Here is a 25,391-nt window from a genome sequence, read left to right on the forward strand (position 1 = left end):
TTCTTCCCTCTCCTGTAAGGGATACATTGTTGAAAGTGCCGAGGACCTGCGGAAGGCGCTGACCTGGAAGTAAAGCGCAGGTCACTGGGAAAAGCACTGAACACTGCTTCCTTACACTGCTTCCTTCCTTAGTTTTCCTAAATCACAATAAATATAACTCCTCACTTTGAGTGTCAGACTCTAATCAGTTGGTTGGATAAATTCTTTCTTGTGCAATAACCGATATTTTTACTGAGGTGCAATAATTCATGTTCACTTTCTTGTCATATACTTGTACATATTTCTTTGTATATTTATTGGACTTTGGACTCACCTTGTGCAATAATTTCTCGGTGTGCAATACCCCATATTCAATCAGAAAACTTGTACATATTTTCTTCTTTCTTATTTTACATTGATGCATTTATTCTTATTCTTACTGCCTACTTATTCTACATATTCTCATTGCCTACATTGCTTCCTTCTGAACAATGGTACACTTTGAGTAGGAGCTGCTGTAACAAAAGTAATTCTGATTCTTATAAGTATATACATATACAATATTTGTTTTGTTTTGTTTTTGTTTCTTACTTTTCCATGCTGTTTTGTCTGTCAAAGTAAAAAAGTAAAAACAACAAAGAGATTTTGTTTTATGACATAAGATATCATTCTCAAATTATCTCGGTACCTCCAACTTAACTTGGAATTAGAATGTGAGCACCACAGGCTTTTAAAAAAGTGAAACAACAATCTTTTTTTCCACAAGAGTCTGGTGGCACACCTATTTTTAAAACTCACGTGAGGTTTAGCTAAAAGTGTTCCAAGGGCAAGAGGAAAATGCCCTACCCCTGCAGTTGTTTTTTTTTTTTTTTTTTGTAACTGTAAAAGCAAAAAACAAAAAACAACAAACAAACAAAAAAAACAGTATGTTTCTGCTACACAGCAATAAACAGAGGCTCATACTGATACAGAGTAAATCCCTGAAGGGGAACTTTACCACTGCATCAAACACTTGACTGAAAGATGGACATATCGGAAGCCAGTAGTGGTCACGCTGGTGCCATCTTGGATCCAGACAGGGTTCCATTACCAGGCAGGTGAAGTGGATGTGAAGTGAAGCACAGTGTCACTGCTGCTGAACACCCCAGAGGATGGAGAAAAGAGGTCAAGTGCAGGCGTCCACCAATCTGACACTAAGACAAATGATACAGTCATTTTTGTTTTGTTTTGTTCTTTTCTTTTATTTATTTATTTTAATTTTTAGAATAAATTTAAATCTGGGTTCGAGTCCTGCTCGAGTCCTTTTTGGGTGAAGTTTGCATGTTTTCCCTGTGTCTGGGTGAGTTTTCTCCGGGTACTCCGGCTTCCTCCCACCTCCAAAGACATGCTCGTTTTAGTGGTGACTCTAAATTGAACCTAGGTGTGACTAGGGCTAACACAGAGATAGGCTGGCGATAGGCTGGGGAGTGGCGACCTGTCTCGCCCATTGATAGCTGGGATAGGCTCCAGCAAGCCCCGCAACCCTAATGGGGATTAAGCGGTAGTAGAAAATGAGATGAGATTTAATCTGGAGTCACTCTCATGAAGATCTGAGGATCATGTTGGGCCAGTTCAATGCATGAATACAAGTATGAGTAGGTCAGATGTAAAAAAAACATCATGTCAAACAAGATTTTCTTTTTTCTTTTTTTTTATTGTTACCATTAGCATAATTTGTTTTAGACAAGAACAATATGGTGTAGGTTCTAGCGTAATAATAGCAATAAGCTGAAAAATAAGTAAGACTGTGTAAAAATACAACCACACTGTACACAATGCTGCACCGTACAATGTAAAGGGACTGAAGATGCACTGGACCGTGCATCTCCACACATTGAAAGACCAAAACAGTGGAGACCAAAAATCTTCCCAAAAAACATGCATGTCAAGTTAAAAACTATGGAGTGCCTGGCTAATAGGTCTGCAATTAATTCCCCCAAAATGTATCAGTGAGTCTTTTTGTCTCTAGTGAGACTGAATGAGATAAACACAGAAATGCACAAATGCACTCAGTCACTACTAATACCTGTATCTGTAGTCCGTGGATGGGATTGATTTTCAGTGGTGACGTCAATAGTCATTTTGTATCAAGACTTTAACCAGAACATTTACCCTGCTTTGTGCAACAGACTGTAGACACTGAAAAGTAGATATCATAACAAATTAATGACATGGCATGAGGTCAAACTGTATCAATCAGTCATACCAACCCCTTTTATGGTTTGTTATTTTAAAAGTACCTGAGTGCCTGTTCAGAAAACACAGGATCCCACAGAAATGCAGTTAACTCATAGCTAGGTATGATATGGCACAGTAGAAACTGAGCAGCATTGAAAAAACACAAACAACCAGTTTCCAAACATTTCCTAACAGATCTCAGTCACTCATGCAACACAAAGTGTGCACATTGGTAAAACTATCAGGTAACTATCAGGTAATCTCTAGAGTGACTTAGAGTGTCATGCATTTTTATTTATATCTTTTTAGAAACGATTAATAATCATTCCTAATCTTTCCACTCACAGAGCAGCAACAAGACTGATAAAAACATGACAAGGATGACTTACAGGAACCATTAAAGAAAGCAAACACTGTTCTCTGTCTTTGCGCTACTTGAAGCCATACATGAGTGAAGTGCAGAAGAAATGCTGAGCCAAAAATATCGAACAAACAAAAAAAACGTTACTGCAAATTCCAGATATGTCATCTCCAACAGCAGCAGTCGCCTCTTTGTCTGTCCATCATGCATCAGGGGTAGGCTACAAAAATACAAAAAAAAAGAAAAGAAAAAAAGATACAAAAAACATAGAAAACACTGATAGCAGCAAAAATATAATTAAATAAATTAAAAACACATTCATCTGTGAGTTTGTTCCATGTGGCACAGAGCACAACAGCAACATTTTATAAAGAAAAAGAAGAACAACAGTAGTGCATTTCCAGAAATAGCTACACTAGTTTTGGTGCTATACTACACTGCACACTGCGAATCAAAGCATCAGTCCTACATCCGCCTCATTCTGGGCGGGAACTTCTCACTGACAAACCCATGCTGCAGGCGACACATACTGAACCTACAGTTTGCTACTGTAGGCTACTGGGCTATCAGACAGACATCAAAGATCCCCTCCACTAGCACGCAGAGTGATGAGCAACTTCTGACTGCTGCCCTTGACGGATTGTGAGACGACTCAAAGTTCCCGACCTGATCACTTTTTGTTCTCAGTGCAAGTTCGTCTGATGACTGATGAGAAGAAGCTTCGACCTTGTAGCGGTCCCATCAACATGGGAGCTTGGTTCTTGTGGACAATCTCAATCTGGTGTTAGGAAAAAGAAAACAGCTGAGATTTAGACTAGATGATGTTAGGCAGCTTCATTACAAGCTAATACATAAACTAAAGGAAGAGTAATTTACGTTGTCTGTGTACCATGTCCTGTTTCCTTTTCCCCATCAGTATGTTTACACACAAACTGTTATTCCCGAATCTTGAATCATGTAAACAGAATGTTCTGCTTGGATATTGTAAATAAGGAATTTTTCAATTAAGACATGTGAGAACTGTGAATATTAACTGGGCTTTAGGAGCATTCTCGGACATTTTACATATTACATGGCCAAAACAGCTCAATACATTTCAACTAGAGAAAACACATACAAACAAACAAAAAACAAACTAATTAAGAAAATGACAAGAGGTGCACTGCAAATACCCCCATTCAACCAAAAATTCACCCTTACTTCACCCCATTACTTACCACTCTGAAAGTAACTTAATACATAAATAGCTAACATACTTTTAGCATAACTTTGCAAACTGAGTTGTGTATTTTGTCAGGTTAATTTGCAGCTAATAAGCAATGCTTCTTAAGAATTGGATTGTTGTGTCTATGCACTAAGTAGTTCATCATTTCATAGGGTCCTGGGAACAATTTTGTTGTTTCTGTGTTCTCGGGTTGTGAGAATTAGCAGCATGTTTCTGTGTTTGCAAATGTTATGAATTTTTGCAGCATGTTTCCGTGTATTGTGAGTTTTTGCAGCGTTCTTTTGTGTTTGCTGGTGTTGTGAGTTTTTGCAGCATGTTTGCATGTTTTGTGAGTTTTTGCAGTGCGCTTCTGTGCTTGCTTGTGTGTTTTTATATAAATGCCCAAAACAAGAACACACATCTCTCGATAGGAGGAGAACCATATTTATTTGCATCCAGGAATATAAATGGAATATTCATTTCCACCACTAATGTAAACAGCTTAGTATGGAACAAAAGTGGAATAATTTATACACATAAATGTTATTATTGTTCCAGGAAAACAATGCCCAGTCAACAAAACCCTTTAAACTGAGCAGCCTTTTGAACCGTATAGAAGGTGACACATTGAAAGGCTCCTCCACATCCTCCTAGCCTGCACATTCCCATTTTTTTCAGATGCCAGTTTTTCAGAATTGATTGTCATCAGTTTCATCATGAAAGTATATCATACATTACTCACTGATATTTATTTAGTTTGTAACAAGTAACACTTTCAGCTCATGCAAACAGGGCAAATGAAAGATTCCAAGTTTAAGGTATCAGTGGTTCTTGGAGTGATTCCCTATTTTACCTTTAATTCAAATTACAAGTCTGTGGGTGACAGTTCATTATACCCAGTTCTATCTTCCAACAGAATTTAATTGAGCAACAACAAAATAAATTTTCCATATTGGTCCTGTGTCCTTATAGAATCTTGTCAAGTGTGGTATGTTTATTTTTTAACATACACTAAAGTAAATAAAAGGATAATAAAAGGATTATCTTATCTTATAAATAGAAACTTTGAAAATCTTTGTGTTTCCTGTCTCTGACAACAGTATAGGTTTTATCTATTATTTTATATGTGATGAAATGGCTGTGAAGATTCTCAGTCTTCTAGATCATGGTATATCCAAAATCATTAAAGAAACACAACTGGACTAATAGAGATTCCTTTAGATACTGAAGAGACTAGACTCTTTTCTCCAGTGAATGGTGCTCAGTATCAGTCAGAGGCTCTAGTCTCAAGGTGTGAATGGGGGTGAAACTTCTCAGGGATAGAAGTTAAGACTGTCGAGTAAAATGATGTAAGATTATATCTCAGTCCACCTTCCCTGTTCAGACAAGGATTTTCCAATGTGGCTTCCTTTACTCCTCTTTCAAATCTTTTGAATGTTGCAGTAATAGGCTGATGAAACAACAATATCAGATCAAGCTCATCGGTATATTGTCACACCCAAATACCGTAATGGAGAGGGGAAATGCTGCCATCTGCACTCAAAGGACCACCATCACTTCAAAGGAAAGCTGCCATTTACTGTACTCTGACTCTAGAGCAATTGCAAACTCTTGTGGGCTTTCTGCCATCAATAACCATGATAATTCTTAATGTTTGTGAAGCACTTTACAATATGCACAATAACTTCAATAAATTCATCCCTCACAAAATGATCTTAAGGAGTGGCTGAAATTCATTTGGTAGCTGCGCTTTGTTTTTACGATACAAACTTAAGCATTTATGGGCCCCAGTTACAGACCAGTTATGGCTCTTTTACAAAAAAGTATTGACAATGTTCTGTTAATCTTTAGCTATCAAAAGGCACCAAGAAAGTTAAGACTGCATTATTTTTAAGCAATAATAAAGAGGAACACTTCTAGAAATACAGTGACAGTTTTAGTCTGGGACAGATATTTCAGACCTAGTTGTCAGAGTGACAGTGATACAAGTCGTACGTCACTCCAAAATGCAAATGTATTAATGGTGTTAAATATGTTATGTGTGCAAAGGGAACTGAGATGCATTTGCATAGATGTTGTTGTTAATAATTACTGGAATAACCTCCCATTTGAACTGTGATGTTTTTATAAGCATTTAACAGGTGTTATCTGAATTCAGCTCTGATATACAGTACATATAACTTGCAATGGAAATCTTTGTGGCACAATTATGTGCCATCAGAGCCTAACTTTGCTCTGTAGAGTTGCAGCAGCAGATACAAGAGCACTTGCAGGCCACTTATTTTGTCATGCACTGGGATTTCTGGCTTTGCCTGGTGCGAGCCATATGTAAATTTCCACATCTCTTCATTTGCAGTGAAGTTCTAATTAAAGCTAAACACAACCATATTTTCTCTTTGAAAAATAAACATGGACAGAGACCAAACACTTGCTAAGGTTCATGTTGGAGATGTAGATGGGAAGCAAATTAGAAGGAGTAAGATATGCATCATTGAGGATTGTTATCATAAATTACTGTGCAAAAAATACAAAGCAATCTGTGTGATATATACACTGACTAGCAATCCATACATAAATACATCCCTACACTCATTTTATTTGTTGTGTTTTGTTTAAACTTTGCATTTAAATCATTTGAAAAATTGTATAATGAGTTGATAAATGTGACTGCTTCCTGACGTAGGTGCAAAGTGTAAAACTTGAACTTTAATCGGTCACTAAAGCTTAAGTGGGGTCATACTTTAACTGTGAACAATTGCAGTGAACTGCCAGCATCAGAATAAACATTTAAATATCTTTAAATCTTCAAAGCCAGTGCAGGTGTTTCTTGATAGTCAGATAGTCAGTTGAGGTCACCAAACTTCACTTCTATTGAGAATAATAATAGGCCTCTTTCACAGTCTGTGCACACCCACTCGATTCAGAGAAGAGTCAAGTTAAGTCACTTGTGCTGGTGTGCTGAGGCTGTATAAGTATTTTGATAGTAAAACTATCAGGTCCCTTGCCAGGTGTAACTATTTTTTTTTAATGATGGACATTGTAATAATGTAATAATAATAATTGTAATCAGTGAAAGTTCTCAGTCATCCTACCCTTAGAAGTGAAGAAACTACTTGGATGAGTGGTGAAATGTCTTCCCAAAAAATGCTCCAGTTGCCTTTTTTAAACATTCTTTTGAATATGATCATGATCATCACATCATTTAAAAACGTTATTTGCTGCAGGTTGCTTCAGTGATGTATATAAGCGTGTAACTGTTAATTACAAAACATACTCAGCCTGTTGTTAATCAGCTCTAAATTACAGCTGCATACAGTATTTATGCTGCACACTAACTGTGGAATTTGCCATGACCCTCCTCAAGAGGCACCTCAGAGTTTACAGTATGTGTCTGTTAAATATTTTGGCTCCAGTTTACAGGAAACACAGCTGGAGAGAGTGAATACATTTAATGACTTACATTGCACGGAGTCTGCATCCAAGGCTCACCATCAATCTGCATGGGAAGGGATTTACTGGTTCTGTAAGTGATCAACAAGAAAATATGTAACAACAGGATGCACCATCCAACTCAGTACACTTACTTAAAGGACAATGATGTGTCAGTATTCAAAATTCCGAGCATTTTGTTTATACCGTAGCGTCATTTAAGGACTGACCTGATGGTCACAGAGGAGCACTGTGCCAGGCGTCTTCCAGCACTCTTCAGACCAGTGTATATCTGACCCATCTCCATGGCTCCTTCCAGCCCCACTACCTCCAGGAGCTGGTCAGATAGGTCTAAGAAAAAAAAAAGTCCATATTTAACTATAGAAAGTCCAACCAAGTAGATATGTTCCTATCATCATTTATGTATATAACTGCCTGTCCTCTGGGACCTGGAGCCTATCCCAGTTGTTGGTGGGCGAGAGGCAGGGTACACCCTGGACAGGTCACCAGTCCACTGCAGGGCCAACAGATAGACAACTTAAGCTAACAAGCATTTGTTTGGATGGTGGGAGGAAGCCAGAGAAATCCACACAGATACAGAAAAGCTCCACACAGAAGGGCCCCAGTCTTCAGGTATGATAGACCACTGAATCATTTTAGTATCCTATAAGGTATTTCTTTTTCACTAATAAAACACTAATCACTAATAAGATTTTTAAAGGTGTTATTTTCCACCTAAGAAGCAAACTGAAAATAATGATTTCTACAACAAGTGAAAAGACTAATGAGGGGTTAATGAAATGCAGTAAGAATGTAAGGAGGCAGGCAAGAAAGTGAGAAAGATGTAAGGAGGAATCAAAGAATGTGACACACTATGTTCCTCACTTCTGACTTTAACTTCTGCTTCTAAAATATTTAATATTCACAGTTCAAAAAAAGACAAATGGCAACAAGCTACAAACAATTATTAATTACTGTAGATTACACCGGCAATGCAAAGCAATCTTGTGATAATATAATTATTAATTTCTCTTCTGTTTTTCAGTTATGAGCATTGATTTTGGCCCTGCTGGAAGCCTAGAGTCACACAGGGCCCATCTGTTTCAGAGTCCCATTCTGCCTCCGACTCTCCATCGACTTGTCCCTTCACAAATTAAGAAGCTGCTGCCTCACTGTTGGGAATATACAGACATTAATTGAAACTAAGACCCATTTTTAGGCACTCGCTGTTGCTGATGCTACTCCATGGCTGTCATGTTTATGTGAGTTGTCTTGGTTTCCTGAAGCAGTGTAGTGGGTGATGTTGCTGTTGTGGCAAGATGTTGTTGTCTCTGAGAGCTGTGGTGTCCAGATGTCACCATGGTGAAGGACATGCGTCTGTCCATATTTCTGTGCTGGACTGTGAGTGCAGTGCTTTCCAGGGTCGGAGTGGACGAGTGTGTGTGTACATACAGTCTACAGCAGGTTGACCTCCTGACGCGGAGCTTTAAACCTGCTCCCGGCATCATGACTTCTCACCTTGATGCAGCACACAGGTCAATGCTGACACATGATGGACAACATCACCACAGCAATAGGGACTCCTTGTTGCCCTAGGCTACAAGGACTGTGGGAAAGAGGCTCCAACTGCCAGTTTAACAAGGTCAGGAGGATTGCAACCAGTGAATGTTAAACCATGTTAATGTCTTGATGATATGGCAGTCCTTGGCCTCAAGTCTTCCATGCCCTACACACATTGCAGTTTGCATACCATGAAAAGGTGGGGGTGGAGAATACCATCCTCTACCTGCTCCATCGGACTCTCTCACACTGGACAAGGGGAATGCTGCTGTGGGGATCATATTTTTTTTTTTTTTTTTTTTTACTTTTCCATTTCATTCCGAACCATCCAGGCCGAGCTGCAGAGATATAATCCAGCAGAGATGGTAGTGGATTCACAACTCACTACCTGGATAATGGACTATCTCACTGGGAGATGTCAGGTTAGGTAACTGCACGGCCAGGACTATTGTCAGCACCAAAGGGGACTGTGCTCTCTCTTGTCTCTCTATTCATCCTGTACACCTGGGACTTCAAGTACAACACAGAGTCATGTCACCTGCAGAAGTTCTCAAATAACAGTGCAATTGTGGAGGAAAAGAATTTGGTGAACAACTTTCTGATCAATACAGCTAAAAGGCCCCAACTGCAACCATCAATGGGGAGTGTGTAGAGGTGGTTCATACCTATAAGTACCTGGGTCTGCTGGATCACAAACTGGACTGGTCGGTAACATAGACTCAGTATGCAAAACAAGTCAGATTATTTTTATTTCCCCAGGAGACAAATAAGGGTGTTTAATATCTACTGGTAGCTGCTGGACATGTTTTACCAGACTACTGTTGCCAGTGCCCCCTTCTACGCTGTGGTGTGCTGGAAAGGCAGCACTAAAATACTAAGATAAAGAAGGTGGGCTCTGTGATGAAAAGACCACAATACCATACTGCCCTACTAAAAACAATAAAAAGTGCAACCTGCTAAATATGGAAAAGGCCACTTACTTCAAAGAGATAGACTGGGATCAAAACTGAGTCACGTGACAGTTTATGCATGAAAAAGGTTGCATTATTAACACAGAATAAACAACCTGTGGCCAAATATAAACCAAATCAGCCCTTACCTAACCCTACAATTATGTCTCCCACTTAGGCCGGGTGACCAGGCGTCCCCTTTCTCCTGGACCTCCTTTCCTCCGTTTGAGCTCTAAAATTGTGAAAAACTCAAACTTTCAAACAATTTCAAACAAGATTTTGTTCTACTAGAGCCTCAAATGTCCTCTTTTGTGAAAAAGTCCTCTTTTTCACAAACTCAAATCTGGTCACCCTAACCCAGGTGATAAAATCAGTATTTGACTGTGATAAAAACACAGACAAATGGTGACAGTGCAGATTGAGAGAGACAATCATATGAATGAATGTCATATGGGACATAAAAGCAGCACTGTGGCTTTAATCTGCGTCTTCCTGTCAGAGCAGAGAACTTGTCACTGTCAAACAACTACCTTTCAAGGCCGGTGGCTGAACTGACACATGTGGAGCGACAGGGTGAACACTGAGAAATAAAAGAAAGACAGTGACAGAGCAGAGAAGGACCAGCAGCCTATCAGCTGAAAGTAAAACTAAAAAGGAATGGCGGGAGGCAGGGTGTGCATATGCATGTGTGGAGGCCGATAGTCCAATGAAAATTTTGTGGGACTTGTCACAGGGGATCAGTCCCAAGCCTCAACTCCTCCACCCACTCACTCCCTGCAAAACCTCAGTCCCATTCTAAATAATTCACTGTGTAGCCATTCCCTTCCACCTGAGGGGCTTGTCTCCTGGCGTCACCAGCGGGACGATTTAACAGCTACAGAAAGGTCAGGGTTTTTTTATCCAACAGCCACCCACCAACCACCCATCCACACACAACTACACACACACACTCATGAAAAATAATCTCTGCCAATCTCTGTGCTCAGCGGTGCCCCCTTTAGACTAATGCACTCCTGTGTTTATCTCTAAATACACCAAAGACGCTGTCCGCTTGATCTAACAAGTTAGGCCACTCACCTTGAGGGCACCTTCTACAAGGGCACCCATCTGCACATATAGAGTACAGGTGAACTCACACACACATGTTGGAGAACACAAATAAGTACATGTTCTCCATGCACACTAAGTGCCTTTCCAGGTTCAGACTGCAGCCTCTTTTTAACCACAAATAATTGATTTTTATTCAGGGATAAATGAAGTGTTCACTGAAGCAAGATTGAGCTTTAAATTGATTAACTATCTCACTCACAGTCTGCCCTCCTCTTTGTCACATTGAACCTCCATCTGACAGTCACATCATCACATTAAGAAAGTTATAAGCATTCAAAGATGCCATAGAACCATGCACTGCCACTACACTGGTAGTGTCTTTGGGTGGTTCGCTGCCTTAGTTGTTATAATCAGCTACACCTGAGGAGGTGATGATGAAAGTGCATGCCAGGAAAGGCCTAAAAAGAGACCACTTTTCAAGATAAGATAAGATAAGATAAGATAAGATAAGATAAGATAAGATAAGATAAGATAAGATAAGATAAGATAAGATAAGATAAGATAAGATAAGATAAGATAAGATAAGATAAGATAAGATAAGATACTATGTTTGTTTATGTGAAAATCCACAGTCCACTTGGTTTTACCCACATTCAGCTGGCAGTTTTCCTGAAGAGCTGCAGATGGCCACATCAGACCCATGTCTTCATATTCTATGGGCTATTGGTCAGGTAGTACAGTATACAAGATGTGTGGTGATGGTCCACTGTTGTGTGCATCATCTTGTCCCTTAGCATACAGGACTAGGCTATATATGAGGATTAATGGGCCATTTGGAGACATCTAGTTGAAGTGGAGCTGAGGCTAATGCTATCTTTCTCTTTCAATATCTGCAAGACCAGCAGAGGACAGCAATTATGCATTTCTATCACAGTGATACTGGATTGTGAAACTTATTCTACAATTACTGGATAGGCTTTGCCTTTCCTAATACGTCCTCTAAATGGTTCACACCATTTCACCATTTACCACAGAGCAGCTGACTCCTTGGTTTCATTCACACGTATGTTCCCATTGACGGGCTCCCTTTTGACATAAATGGATTCAGGAATAAGCCCAACACCCCCACTCAGTCTACTCCTATTAACAGAGTCTGTCCACTGGTGCCCACACAGAACATTAAAACACAAGTGACAGTTCCAAACAGTGACATGGTTGTACCTTTTTTTTTTTTGCAAACAAAACCTTCAGGCTGTGATTCACCTTGTCATCGATGAAATATTAATATGCACTTGAAAAGTTTAGTCTAAAGTTTAGTCTTTGATCTGTCTGATAGGATCAAGGGTACACAGGGAAAGGAGCCTCCTACACAGTCAAACACATTTAACTTACAGTATTGTTGTCCAACACTGCAAACTAACCAAGCACCATAGCACACAGTGCTTTGAAAGTGCAGCTGAGGACTCACCAGTTACATTATCACACATTGGGTTTTGTGGCACATGTTTAAAAGATTGGACGGCAGAGTGGCTCTGTGGTTAGCACTGACACGTCCCAGCAAGAAGGTCCAGGCTCATGTCTGGCTTGGGCCTTTCTTTACAGCAGGAAGTGCAGGATTTATGCCAGCAACTGTTAAAACAGTGTTAATGCCAAATTTGGGCGTCAAAGCTACCTTGAACTGCGAACATGAGTTCTTTGGGGTCAATCACAGGCGTCCGTTTGTCTTGGGTTTTCTTTCCCCCCCTCCGGTTCCCCCTCCTCTTTTTGCTCTCGCCCCAAAGGTTGGAGCCGCCGTGCATGCTGGGAATGTTGAGAATGGCGATGCCTTCCAAGGAGATGCTGCTGAGGTCCAGATTAACACCATCACACTTTCAGGGAAGAGAAGGAAACATAAAACAAACATATAATTTGGTTCCGACATAACAATAGGTTTATTGTAATGGAAATAGTCCATCCATTTATTCTCTTCCACTCATCAAGGACTGGGTGACACTGGAAAAAGGCTAAGCAAATAATGTTCCTCTCTTAAGGCTACACATTCCAGCTCTGCCTCAGCTCTTCCCAAGCATCTCAGGCCAAATAAGATATATAATCCTACCATCAAATTCTTTGTCTAGCCAGGGGTCTCATCCTAGTTTGCCATATCCTGTAAACTTCCAAAAGGGAGGCACAGGCATCCACGCAAAGGAGCAGTGGCTCTACTCAGAATGGCCTCCGGATGTCCGAGCTGCTCACACCATTTCTGATTATGAGTCCTGCCTCCATGTGTAGGAGTCTCATCTTGTGTCCGCAGTTCTTTTAGTGACTGCCCAAAGTTCAAAGATCAAATCTATCTTCTGTCTTTGTCTGACCCTAAACCTAAATCTGAAGATTCACAAATCTCTCTCCCCATCTTTGCTTCTTTCTCTGACCCTAAGTCTAACTCACCATGCCTTAGTCTAAACCTGTTTCTTTGTCTGAGCAACCCTAAACCTAAGCCTAAATCAGTCTCCCTGTCTGAGGGGGAGTCTTATTAGAGTATTATGCTCACAGGAAACCCCATTCCTGTCTTTAGATCTAATTAACCATCAGTCATCCTTTATTAGGTGATCATCCCTAATAGTGGAATTTATACCACTTTAGTTTTGTTTTCACCTGCACCCTTAGGTAGGTACTCATCCAGCCCTAATTAATAAAGATCTATGCACAGTGTGGATATCTCTGAGAAGGGGGAAGATGAATTGTATAGACGCCATCTTCATTATCACTCAATATCACACACAGCAGGGTCATGTAGGGCTAATTACCTATGTGCTGAACTGGTGGGTGGGGGGTGAACAGATAGCCTTCACACATCAACACTTTGTGTGGGTGAATCTGAAACTAGTATAAATTTGCACTTTTTATGGAACAGGGGACGCCAGAATATTTTTTAAGTGGCACCATTATTCTTACCAACTGCCAATTAAATAGTCCTTTTAATACGGATAATGAAGAGACACTTCCCAAGTTGATTGAAGGATTATAGAAATATTTTTATTTTTGCTTCTTTTTATGTATAGGTCTCCACAAACATTGATTTACCTCAACCTCCAGGAAGTCGTGAAGCTTCTTACATGTGGCTGAAAAAGTCTCCGAAGTGCCAAACTCAAAGTACCATAGTTTATTCTTTGTTCTGAAAACAAACAAACAAACAAGCAAAAAACATCAGGAACTGTAAAGGGACCAAGAAAAAAGGAAACATGGGAGTGTTTTCCTCACATCAAAATCTGTGATCTCTGTCTCTAGTCCCCTATATGCTCAGCTTATATCAAAATATCAAAAACAGAAGAACACTCTATAAAGGTGTTTGAATCCTGCTTAAGAAGGAATTCTCTAATCTACAGGAAATGCACCTTCTCTGTTTACAGATGACCAAAATCACACCATTATTAATCTCCAAAGAATGCATAATGCACTTCATTAATCACATATTGAAGCATAAGGTGATGAATCTAAAGCTAGTTACAAAGGCATCTGAGGGAACACATGGGGTGGCCCCTTGGTATCCATGCCCAACAATAAGGCCCAGAGAGGGGCATAAGAGGGTAATCTACCTGCCCCTGCAATTAACAGAGGACTGGGGTGCTGCTTCCCAGGTCTCCAACAGCACACCCTCCCGTAGCTAAGGCTGATGATCAATGACTTTGCAGGGGTGAGTCACCATCTGTTGGGATACTGCAACATTATAATATATTGTCTAATTACCGGACAAATAAAACTTTACTGTGTACCTAAATTCAAGCACTGAATATTCATTGTAGTCCTCTTATTATATTTCTAATAGTAAAATAAGCCTTACATTTCTTAGAAGCTATGCTATGCTATACTATACGTTGAGGTTTGGCTAATCATGTGAACAGATATCTTGCAGCAGGGGTGGACTGACCATCTGTGTGATCTGCAAAATCACAGAACGGGTTTTACTCCGGGATGTCCAGGGGGCTGGCATCCAGCTGCACCCACCACTCAGTAATCACCTGTTTTTTCCCTGTTTTTTCCCTGTTTTTTAGGTGGCCGCAATGCACCTTTAAGTAGTAGCAACACATTAAACAATAGTAGTAAAGAAGCGACTGTATGGATAACGCGATAACACCAGTAAAAATGAAATGAAAAGGCTGGGACTGAGTAGGCGAGGCTAAAATGTGACAGTGAAGTCTAAATGTCGCAAACTAACAAAAAATGTTCAGCAGCTATAGCAGCAGCACTGGAGCACATGTTCAGCCAGTTCCGAGTAATGTTAGTGGCATACAAGAACTTGCAGTAAACTGGACTGCTTTCACAACATTTAGGCTATAGAATGAGTAGGCTAAAGCAACCCGACACCTTGGTAAATATGATAAAATGAAAATATATGAAATTAGCTAATGTCCTTACCAGTAGCGGACATTTTGTACACTGACTGGATGAGAAAATAAGCCCATGATACTTTCATGTCTTCCATCCTGAACTAAATAGTCTTCAAAGAAAGTGCAACCCAAAGTGCTTCAAACAAATAAAAACATTAAACAAGAAACAAGAACAACATCAAACAAATCAAAATAATCTAGAGCAGTGTAATAAAAGCATTAAAATGAGCCATGTAAATCACTAACAACACAAATAAAAATCAAGTGTGATGAAATAGACTTGAGAAGAATTAAAAACATCAAATTTGATCAAATAGAATTAGGAAGAAATTAAATCATGTAAAAGCCAGATTAAAGCGATGAATCTTGAACCTCTTTTTAAAAGTATCAACAGTCTCTGCAGCCCTGAGGTTCTCCACTGTCGGGGGCTGTAATAACTGAATGCTGCCTCCCTGTGTTTTAGCTCTAACTTGTGGTATTGTTAACAGGCCGGTGCCGGAGGACCTTAGGGTTTGCGAGGGTTGATAAAAAGAGTCAGTAAAAATAAGTCAGACAAGTATGAAGGCCCAAGACCTTTAAGACATTTAAAAACTACTAAAAGAACCTTTAAATCTATCCTGAAAAGCATGGGGAGAAAATGCAAAGATTTTAAAACTGGTGTAGTGTGTTCCCACGCTCTGGTCCTCATCAGCACACAAGCAGCTGAATTTTATAAAAATTGTAAGTTGGAAATCATCTTTTTGGAAAGCCAGAGAGCAGAGCATTACAATAATCCAGACAACAACAGATAAAATCATGAATCAGCACCTCCGTGTTGAGGTGGTAAAAACATCTAATCTTTGTTACGTTTTTGATATGAGGAGTAAAAGTCAGCTCAGAGTCAAAAATCACGGCCGGGTTTTCTGAGTCTGTTTAACAAAATTCTATGGTCTACTGTAGCTTTTTTGAGTCCATGTTACACCTGATGTCATTTAAAGTCTTAAAGGGCTGTCTTGGTACTGTGGTTCATCCTAAACCCAGATTGAACCCAGATTTCTCTAAAATATCGTTTCTGATCAAGAAATAGTTTACCTGATTAAAAACTTTTTTTTCCCCTAAAATTTTACCTTAAATTGGTAAGTTGGATACAGGTCTGTAACTATTTAAAATCTTGAGGTCTAAATTACTCTTCTTTGGAAGGGACTTCACCTCCGCCGTTTTGAAGGCAGTGGGGAACATATATCCATCTGAAGAGAGTAATTTACAATATTCAAAATGTGTCCCTCAAAGAACTCATAAAATGTTCTTAAAAATGATGTGGGAACTGGATCTAAAAGGCAGGTTGGTGGGTTTCTTTGAGAGAAAACTCGACCAAGCGTTCTGGCGTCAACCAGGGCAAAACTCTACAGTGTTTTCTCAGGTTAAAAAAAAAGTTAAAAGACCGGATCTGATATTATCGATATTATTGATTTTACTTCCGAAGTGGTCTGCAAAGTCCGCGCAGAGGACGTCTGTTGGCGTCATGGTAGGTTTATTACAATTGGGGTTGATTAAAACATCAAAACATTAAGGAAAAAATAACAAAAAGATGCTATTTGCACTGTTAGATTGTAACCAGATTGTTAAGTATAGCTTCAAAAAGGAGAAACTGGAGTGAGAGACATAAAACATATAGTAGGCAGTTTATTAAAAAGTGCATTTAAACTCAAACAGGCTGTTCATCAGCTGATCAAAAGTTGAAGAACATAGCTCAAATAATCCCTAAAATGGAACTTAAAAAGGAACAAAAAAGAAGTCAGCAGTGAGTAGCCCCACCTTTCTTTTTGATCACTTAAAAAATTAATTTAGTTGCGCTTGACGCTTCTAGAAGGCTGGTGGGAATGATGGTCCATGTGGTGAAGACGTTGTTGCTAAGGACGTTTTTCCCTTGCGACAGTATGAGTGGTGAAACCCCTCGCTGATCTGTCCGTAACACCTTCCCCGACTACAATGGGGAGCTCACTGGGCAGGGTTTTTTCACATGCAACAGAACTTTATTTCCAAAGACTTCTGTTTATTGTGGACCCCACATACTGATACACCTACTTCCTGGAGAGTGTTCTTCACTTGGTTAGATGTTACGAAGGAAAGGGTGGAAAAGATCCTGTGACCATCCACCACTGCTGTCTTCCATAGATGTCCGGTAAACAGCTTATATAACAAAACTTGTGTCAGTGTCCAAACATATGTGGACCTAACTGTAATTGATCTCAGGGATCCAAGGAAAGAAAAAAACAATCCTACAACACTGCTGACACGCAGAACTGAATCTGGAAAAAAAATGTTTTTTTCTTATTTGGAATCAAAGCACCGCAAGAAGGACGTATAGTATAAGCAGAGTAACAATCACTGAATTATTGATTTCCTCATTAGGACTTTTGTCAGCACCATTTAGCCACTTTATAAATGAGCTTTCATTAGGGTACTTGCAAGGTAGCCCAGCTCACAGCTGATTTATAATGTGCAACATGGTCAATAGCAGAGGGAGGTGGGAAGAGGCAGGAGGGCTGTGCCGAGAGGCTTTAACACATCCCTACACCACCATCACCACCATCATCATCATCAGTACGTAAACTCAGCAGTCAAGAGGGAATACCCAAGACAGCTCATGAAAACAAGCATTTGCAAATAAACAAATGAAGGTGCAGTCTCTGAAAAACAAATTCAAAATAGTGATAGATGTAGACAATATCAGGCACTTTCCAGGCAGTGTTTTGGATCCCTCTGTTGTTGCTTTGCTGAAGATATATTTTGTATGTTGGTCACTTTGAATGACAGTTTGTCAGTCCTGTCCACCAAGTGCCACCCATTATTAATTATTATTATTCTTTTTTTTTTTTAAATTAGCTTTAAGTACATTCTGTGATAATTTCACATATCTGGGTGCTGGTTGTAACAGACTGAACATTAGAAAATTAACTAAGTAACTAAGTAAACTTACCAAACATATGTGGCCTGACTCCCTGTCTATTTGAAACAAATTTTACAACCTAACTACAACCTCTGCAAAGTAACATTACAAACAATCAGCTATATGTTTTAAGTGTGTCTAAACCAAACTGGATCCAAATGCAGGAAATACACTCAGAAGTCATAAGGTAAGAGACAACATCTGACTGTCCTGTCGATTCCCACCACTTAACCTAACAAGCGCACCATGGCAACAAATCACCTCATGTCCATATTCATTAAGTAATTAGTAATATATCATTGGCAGGATTGGATTGTCGTTTGTTATTTGCCGCCTGCAGCCAAACGCTCATCTGACAACTGCAGAGAGGTACATCTTCCATAGTGTCCAGCTTGGCCTTGGAGTAACAGGGAGTCCACTTTAAAAAGTTGATACTTTTAAGGCTGCTTTATGCTGTAATAAAAGTGAACATAAAGTGCCCCATTTACTTAAAGTGCTGGTGTTTATTTAATAAAATGAGTAACATAACATGTGCAGCATGTTACGAATTCTCTGAATGGCCTCAAGACTTCTATTATGATTGTACCTGCAGTGTATCAGTGCAAAGTGTGCTGCAGTAAAAACTTTAGCGATGTGCATGTCAGATCAGTTGTTGTAAGCAGAGCCAGAGGCCAAATGAAAACAGCTTGGGTTTCCAGGGCCACTGAGGTGTTGTTAATTTGCATAAACAAATCATAAAATAATACTGAAAAAGAGAGAACAACTAATTGAAAAATTTGAAAAATGTCACATGACAAAAGAAAAAGTGGAAGGCAGTAAATAACAGACAGGTGAGCTCTGCCAAAGAAAGACAAATGCAGCTCTAACAGCCTGAATTAGAACAATATACCCATGTTCATCAAACTGCCATTACTTGGTCACCATATTAAAGGATGTCAAAGGCAATAAGCTTCAGCAAAGCATTGCTGTCCTGAGGCCACAGCATCTTTACATGCACTTTCCACTGGCCACACTGAACAGGAGGCTCATGGTCATTGATTTTTCCCCCTCTGACATTTAATCTAACCCACAATGATCTACGACCTTATTTTCACACTAATTTGTTCTTCATCAGAGGTGATAAATATCACATTGACATAACCAACTCTTTGCACATTGCATCAATGCACTGTTTTGTTTAACATGACACCACCTAGAACACTCTGACTCCGAATAGCAGTTTGAAAAATTACCTGACCTGTACTGTCTTGCCTTCAAAGATGCAGCTTGCAAAATATATTTCTTTCTGTTGCACTGGAATGATCCAAATATGACTTATTTTCTACTAAACTAAACTAAAACTGCTATACATACAGTATATATATATATATATATATATATATATATATTATGGCATGCGTCCAGAAAATTAATCTTTGAATATATTGAATGAAACTGTATCTGTACCTGCAGCAAAAAATGAGTTAGTCAGCTCAGGATTTGGTTGCGGCCATTGTTAACACTCTACCTGCTTGCGGTTTTATGAGTGTTTACTTTTATGTGCAGCAAAGCTACGGTGACAAAGTAATTTTCCTCGTGGATCATTAAGGTCTGTCTAAGTCTATTGTTGTGGATCCCCCCCCCCCTTTATATTTAATAAAATAAAAATAATGTGTGCACCACCCACACCCACGATTTTAATGGTGGGGGGCACCATTAAAATCGTAACGGTGATTAAAAGTACAACGCAGGCGATGCAAATTATAAATGTAAAACAATGTGTGTTTTAATTGTGGAAATTAAACAAATTATAAACATTGTTTGGTCCAGAAAGCTCTTTCAACTGGCAGGGCTTCCGGCATCTCAGCCTCTGTGTTGGCACCAATGGTCGGCAATGACACAGAGGCTGACTCGCGACCTGCAGTGTACTGGTTCACTTGGTGAACTAATCACTAACTGATCCATTCACGTGCATACTCAAAGGTACTCAAAGCGCTTTTACAGTCAGAGACACATCCACCCATTCGCTCACACAAGCACACACACATTCATACACCAGTGCCAGTTGCACTGGGAGCAACTGGGGGTTCAGTGCCTTGCTCAAGGACACTTCGGCATATGGCACACTCGGGGGATCAAACCGCTAACCCTTCGGAACTGATTCGAGTGATTCGGTACAGTAAAAGTACAGTAAAAAGAACGATGGTTCCCATCACTACCCTCTTCTCTCTCAATCCCCTCACACTCACCCCTGCCCCCTCGCTTTCTCATCCAACCATATACCTGCTCGTACAATACACATTCAAGGATAGTGCATCTGTCTAGATCTAGTGGATCTTCCTAACTCTTGAACATTATAACAAAACATCATAACACATTGTAACACAGCACATTAATGCAGGGTCACTACAATATATTCAAAGTTTCATTCTCTATATTTAGGGTTCATCTAATATATTCAAAGTTTCATTTAATATATTCAGGGTTTCATTCAATATATTCAAAGTTTCATTCCATATACTCAGGGTTTCATTCAAAGTTTCATTCAATATATTCAGAGAGTCAGTGTTGCGTTGTAAGCGGAAGTCGCCATCCTTACAAATGCAATGGTTACATTGTGCCATTATTGTTTCAGTGTTCGGCTTAGAGATATATGCTTGTGAGTAGATTGTGTGTATTGTTGTGTGTATAATACTGATAATAAGGTGTATTATTTTGATTATTATATATATTATTTGGATTACCACTGATCGCGGCGAATGTTAGCATTAGCATATACATTCATTTTCTAGTTAACATTAGCCGGAAGCTAACGCATATTTGTATAATGGTATTTTCGGTACATAAAACTAATTTGTAAATTTTGTTTGTCCAGTTTTACAGTGTTTCTCAAGTAAGTACTCTAAGCGGATACTCTGAGTCAGAGTTTTTCTTGGGACCTGTTGTCTATCTGTTGAGCTGTGGTAGCGGGGGTAGCATACAAAGTTTCATTCCATATATTCAAAGTTTCATTCAATATATTCAGGGTTCATTCAATATATTCAAAGATTTTTCTCAGAAAAACAAAATGGAAGACTATAGCTCATAGTCATGCAGGCCCACACCAACAGACTCAAGCACAGCTTTTCCCCATGACTGTGTAAAGGCTGCTGATGGAACATTATCTAATCTAATCTAATTTATAAAAAAGTAATTAAACATCACCTGGGAGGGAAACCGTGGAAATATTCAGAAAAACTGACATTTTGTTTATGTGTCACTTAAAGGTGTTGCTGGTGAATACTTGAAAGTGAGTATTGCATCAATTTATGAGATGTCGCTGATTTTCCATTACCCTAGAAATATCGCAATAAAAAAAAGAGAAAAACCTCTCAGATATCGCTGAAATACTGTTCCACTGTCATGAGGTAGTTTCACAGACATATTGTTTTAAAGGTATATTGCAAAATTGCAATGGAAACACACTGGAGATGACCCAGGGGGTTATATGACCAGTTCATTTTAAGTCCAATTTCCTCAAAGTGAAGTCTCACATGACTTTTACTGTAAAAAGAATTTAGAATTACGGGATATCGCAAGACAAGACTTTAGGAGAACAATGTTTTTCAGAATTTCAGAAATATTTATTTCTTTCTATTTATTTTATGATATCCTGTAGAAACACATAGAAACACAGCTACTGATGCTGTAATGATGCTCCAACAAGAACATTATTTGAAATTGAAAAGATTAACAATTTCATATTAATTACAAGGCTTGAAGCATTTCAGTAATGTATTTATTTATGGTCTGGCAACACATCGGCAGGGAGTTATGTCTTGGTTGGTTAGCGAGAGTGTAAACCTGTTAAATTATCAGTGATTTTCTTTTTCCAGATTCCTTAGCCCTTATTCTGAGTTAATGTCTTTTGTTGTGTGCGTGTGTGTGTGCGTGTTCCCACTGAGCTGAGGACAGGGCCACAGGTGAGATCCCTCTAAATTACACTCAAGTGGTCATTAATTATAAACCACACTTTGGTCACACAAACGATTTCATCCTCAAATGAGGTCTGAGGGCGGCCACTACTGAAGTCCACCATGTGCCATCACCTGTGGTCCTGTTTCCAGCTCTGCAGGAAATACACACACAGGTACTTGTGTGCACACACATTAGCATAGTTGTGTTGATGGTTGTGCGTGTTGGTGAATCCGGCAGGCACCATCCAGCACATTGCAGGGCTTTGATGAACATACTCATTATGCTAAGGAGTGCTTCATCCCTGGGCTTCCCTGTGCCTTTAGGAAAGGTTAACTCAGGATGGTTACACAGCACAGCGAGAGCCTGTGGGCACAGAGGGGTGGAGAGGCTCTGGAGGAGCGCGCCGATCGTGTTAGATGTCTTAGGACCAAAAATAGCTCTGGGTATGCAGAGCAAATATCATAGGAACATCAAGGTGCCATGATGGAAGTTTCAGAATAAACAAACATGAAGCCATAGCAGCTCTGCTGAAATGTCCCAATTCTAATATTTACTCTATGTGTGGAAAGCAAAACTCTGCACAGGGGCCAATTTTGTTTTCAAAATGTGACACAGACACTGTAAGTGATACAAACTGGATCCTGAGGGATAAACCCAGATTATACAACAAGTAGTTCCGACCAAGCACTCTGATTGGTCAATAAGACATTTAAAACGTGTTCAAATCAGCATTACAAAACGGCTGATCACTAAAAATATTGCTCGGCCAAGTCTGTGGCAACATTGTATCCATCTCCATGGCAACACTGATACTATCGAAGCTGGAGCAGGAAACGACTGAAAAATATGCTACAAAATGGAACGGTTTGTTGTTCAGCATCTATGTTATAACTTGGGCAATAAAAGTAAGATTTTTTTGCTCATTTATGCATTATTGATTTAGTTCGGTAAAGTCAGAGAACACGTTAAAACATGAATGTCAGCTCAGAGTTCACTCATCTGGGACTAGAATATCATTTCGTGACTAAGGTTCAGATTATTTGCTGTGGTGGTGAACTAGGTACCATTACATATAGGAGTCTACTGACGCGACTGATTGTGTTCCAGTTATTAGTCAGACCCCATTTATTTCCATGGAAACAGGAAGCACACTCACAAAAAAATGTAAATTTTGAGAGCAAATGCCCATCAACATAAATACATATTTAATTATACACTTTATTTTGGTGGTAATTGTTGTATAATCGCAATATTACCCTTGAGGGTAACACTTCGCAATAAATCAGCCATTGCTTTTGAATTGTTGTTCAAATTAACTAATTTAAAAAACAAACTGAAAAAACTGACCTGGACAAAAATGATGATGGTACAGCTAGAAAAGATTGAAAAATAATTCTACCATAGCAACAATACCATAGCATGTTCTAAAGTGGCCTTCCATGAGCCCTGATCTAAATCCTATTGAACATTGGTGGATTTTGTTCAATTGTGTGTTACTGGCATTTGTAACTGATGTGTACTGATGTAAACCCACACTGCAACTCTTGTATTCTGTTTTTATATTATATTGCTCTGTTCTGTATCGCACTGTTTTTTATTATTCCCCAAATTATCTCCCAAAATAGGAGATTTGTTTTTATTTATATTATTTTATTTATTTATTTTATTGGGATTTGTTTTGTGTTGGTGTGTATGATAAACAGTCAAACCTTATGGTCTGTCATACAGCTGTTACATCATGTTTGGGGTGGTGTGTATGTGCAAAGGGATGTGGTTGTGGGGGACGCCAAACCATAAGCTCACCTATGGAACCAAAATGGCTAGTGTCGGCTCTGAGTTACTAGAAATAGGGTAGGTAATAGGTGGTGTGATTTCTACATGTTATTTGCAAATTAAGGACATGGACGATTCCCACTGGATTAAGATCACAGACGACATACTTCTTCCAGATCACGTCAAGGAAATTTTTTGCACCACGGAACAGTTCGGTTATATCGTTTATCTGGCATAAAATTGGTCTGGGTTAAGATATAACTTTCCTCCAGACCTTCAAGCCGGCCTTGCAGACTGTCATAATAAAGGTATTAAAGTGGTTGGAGATGTGGTCCATAATTGCTCACGTTCCACTAATTTAATTGTTTGTGGAGCTGTCCCCATAATAGAGACCTCTTACACATTCTGCTGCAATGTGCCAGGAAACCTATCCTGGTCTTGTGGAACTCCGATAAAGCCCCATCCCTTAATCAGTGGTTAAAACTTGTATCCAGTATCACGCCATTTGAATCATTCTCTGGGCAAACCTTTCTTTGATTATGTAGGCTTTAATGCCTCTAAAAGGATGAGATGATGAGACCTGGGCTCAATGATCTGACCTGGGTACATACATATATATATATATATATATATACATATATATGTGTGTGTGTGTGTGTGTGTGTGTGTGTGTGTGTGTGTGTGTGTGTGTGTGTATGCTCTCATGTGAGCTGGTATTAGACATGATGTATGTATAAGTATATCTCTCACGTGAGAGACATATAAGACAATTTATGACACATGTGAGCAGTAAAAAAGAATGGAACACTACACAGTATATATAGAAAAACATGCAATAATTAGTTCTCAAACTGTCCATGGAGGATATAAACCTGAGTACACATCATATCATTTTTTTCAAGGGTTGAAAGGTCAGTAGTTATATAATGCATATATATATATGTTCAAGTGCCAATTTCTCTGATAAGTTTCATTTTAGGAAGTGCCAGAAGTGACGCTCAATTTATCTGTAATTACATGATATTACAAAGAAAATTAGACATTATATATCTTTAAATTGATTATTAAACAACAATTTAACTCATTTACATTGAATTAAATTAGAGAAGTATGTTTAAGAAAAAAGTATTTGTTCTGTGGCCTACACTTCATAGTTCAGATACTTTCTGAACTGCACGAAGATTGGACTACCTACTCCTTACATCTAGACCTTAGTTTTTATTGGATTTCACTGAAATCCAATGGCATTAGGAGTTAATAGGTGTGAGGAGATAACACAAACTAAGAATCAGAGCAACAAAAGGCTGACTTGATTGTTTGGAAACTACATAAACAATCAAGTCAAAACAAAAAATCTCAAAGCAATCTGAGATCTGTTCCTCCACCTAAAATTTCCATCAACATACTGGATATGACTTACGTTGTAGGATAAAATTTGTTACAAAAAGTTTAGAACTGAGTAAAAAATGTAAAAAAAGAATAAAGCTGTATATTGGTGCTAATTTCCAGGTTTCCTCATTTCTTCTCCCACTATGCATCTCTTTTCCTCAGAGCCAGAGATTAGCGTGTAATTACATGGTAGATCAGCAAAAAAGGGGGTAAAAAAGGAACCAGTATATTTTAACAAGCCAGTCGA

General features: G+C 39.0%; 1 protein-coding gene across 2 annotated transcripts in view; it reads right to left on the minus strand.

Annotated features, from left to right (window-relative positions):
- Window positions 1–1,653: 1,653 nt before the first annotated feature.
- Window positions 1,654–25,391, minus strand: part of dgkb (diacylglycerol kinase, beta) — a 78,290-nt gene continuing 54,552 nt past the window's right edge. For both annotated transcript variants that reach the window (XM_047599466.1, XM_047599465.1), the window contains 5 exons: window positions 13,814–13,904; window positions 12,423–12,618; window positions 7,421–7,541; window positions 7,222–7,282; window positions 1,654–3,335 (listed from right to left, as the gene is read on the minus strand). In XM_047599466.1, the coding sequence (XP_047455422.1) occupies window positions 3,228–3,335; window positions 7,222–7,282; window positions 7,421–7,541; window positions 12,423–12,618; window positions 13,814–13,904 (577 nt within the window). In that variant the 3' untranslated portion in view covers window positions 1,654–3,227. The remainder of the gene's footprint in view (window positions 3,336–7,221; window positions 7,283–7,420; window positions 7,542–12,422; window positions 12,619–13,813; window positions 13,905–25,391) is intronic.

This window comes from Mugil cephalus, chromosome 11 (assembly GCF_022458985.1).
Source record: "Mugil cephalus isolate CIBA_MC_2020 chromosome 11, CIBA_Mcephalus_1.1, whole genome shotgun sequence".
NCBI classification, from domain to species: domain Eukaryota; kingdom Metazoa; phylum Chordata; class Actinopteri; order Mugiliformes; family Mugilidae; genus Mugil; species Mugil cephalus.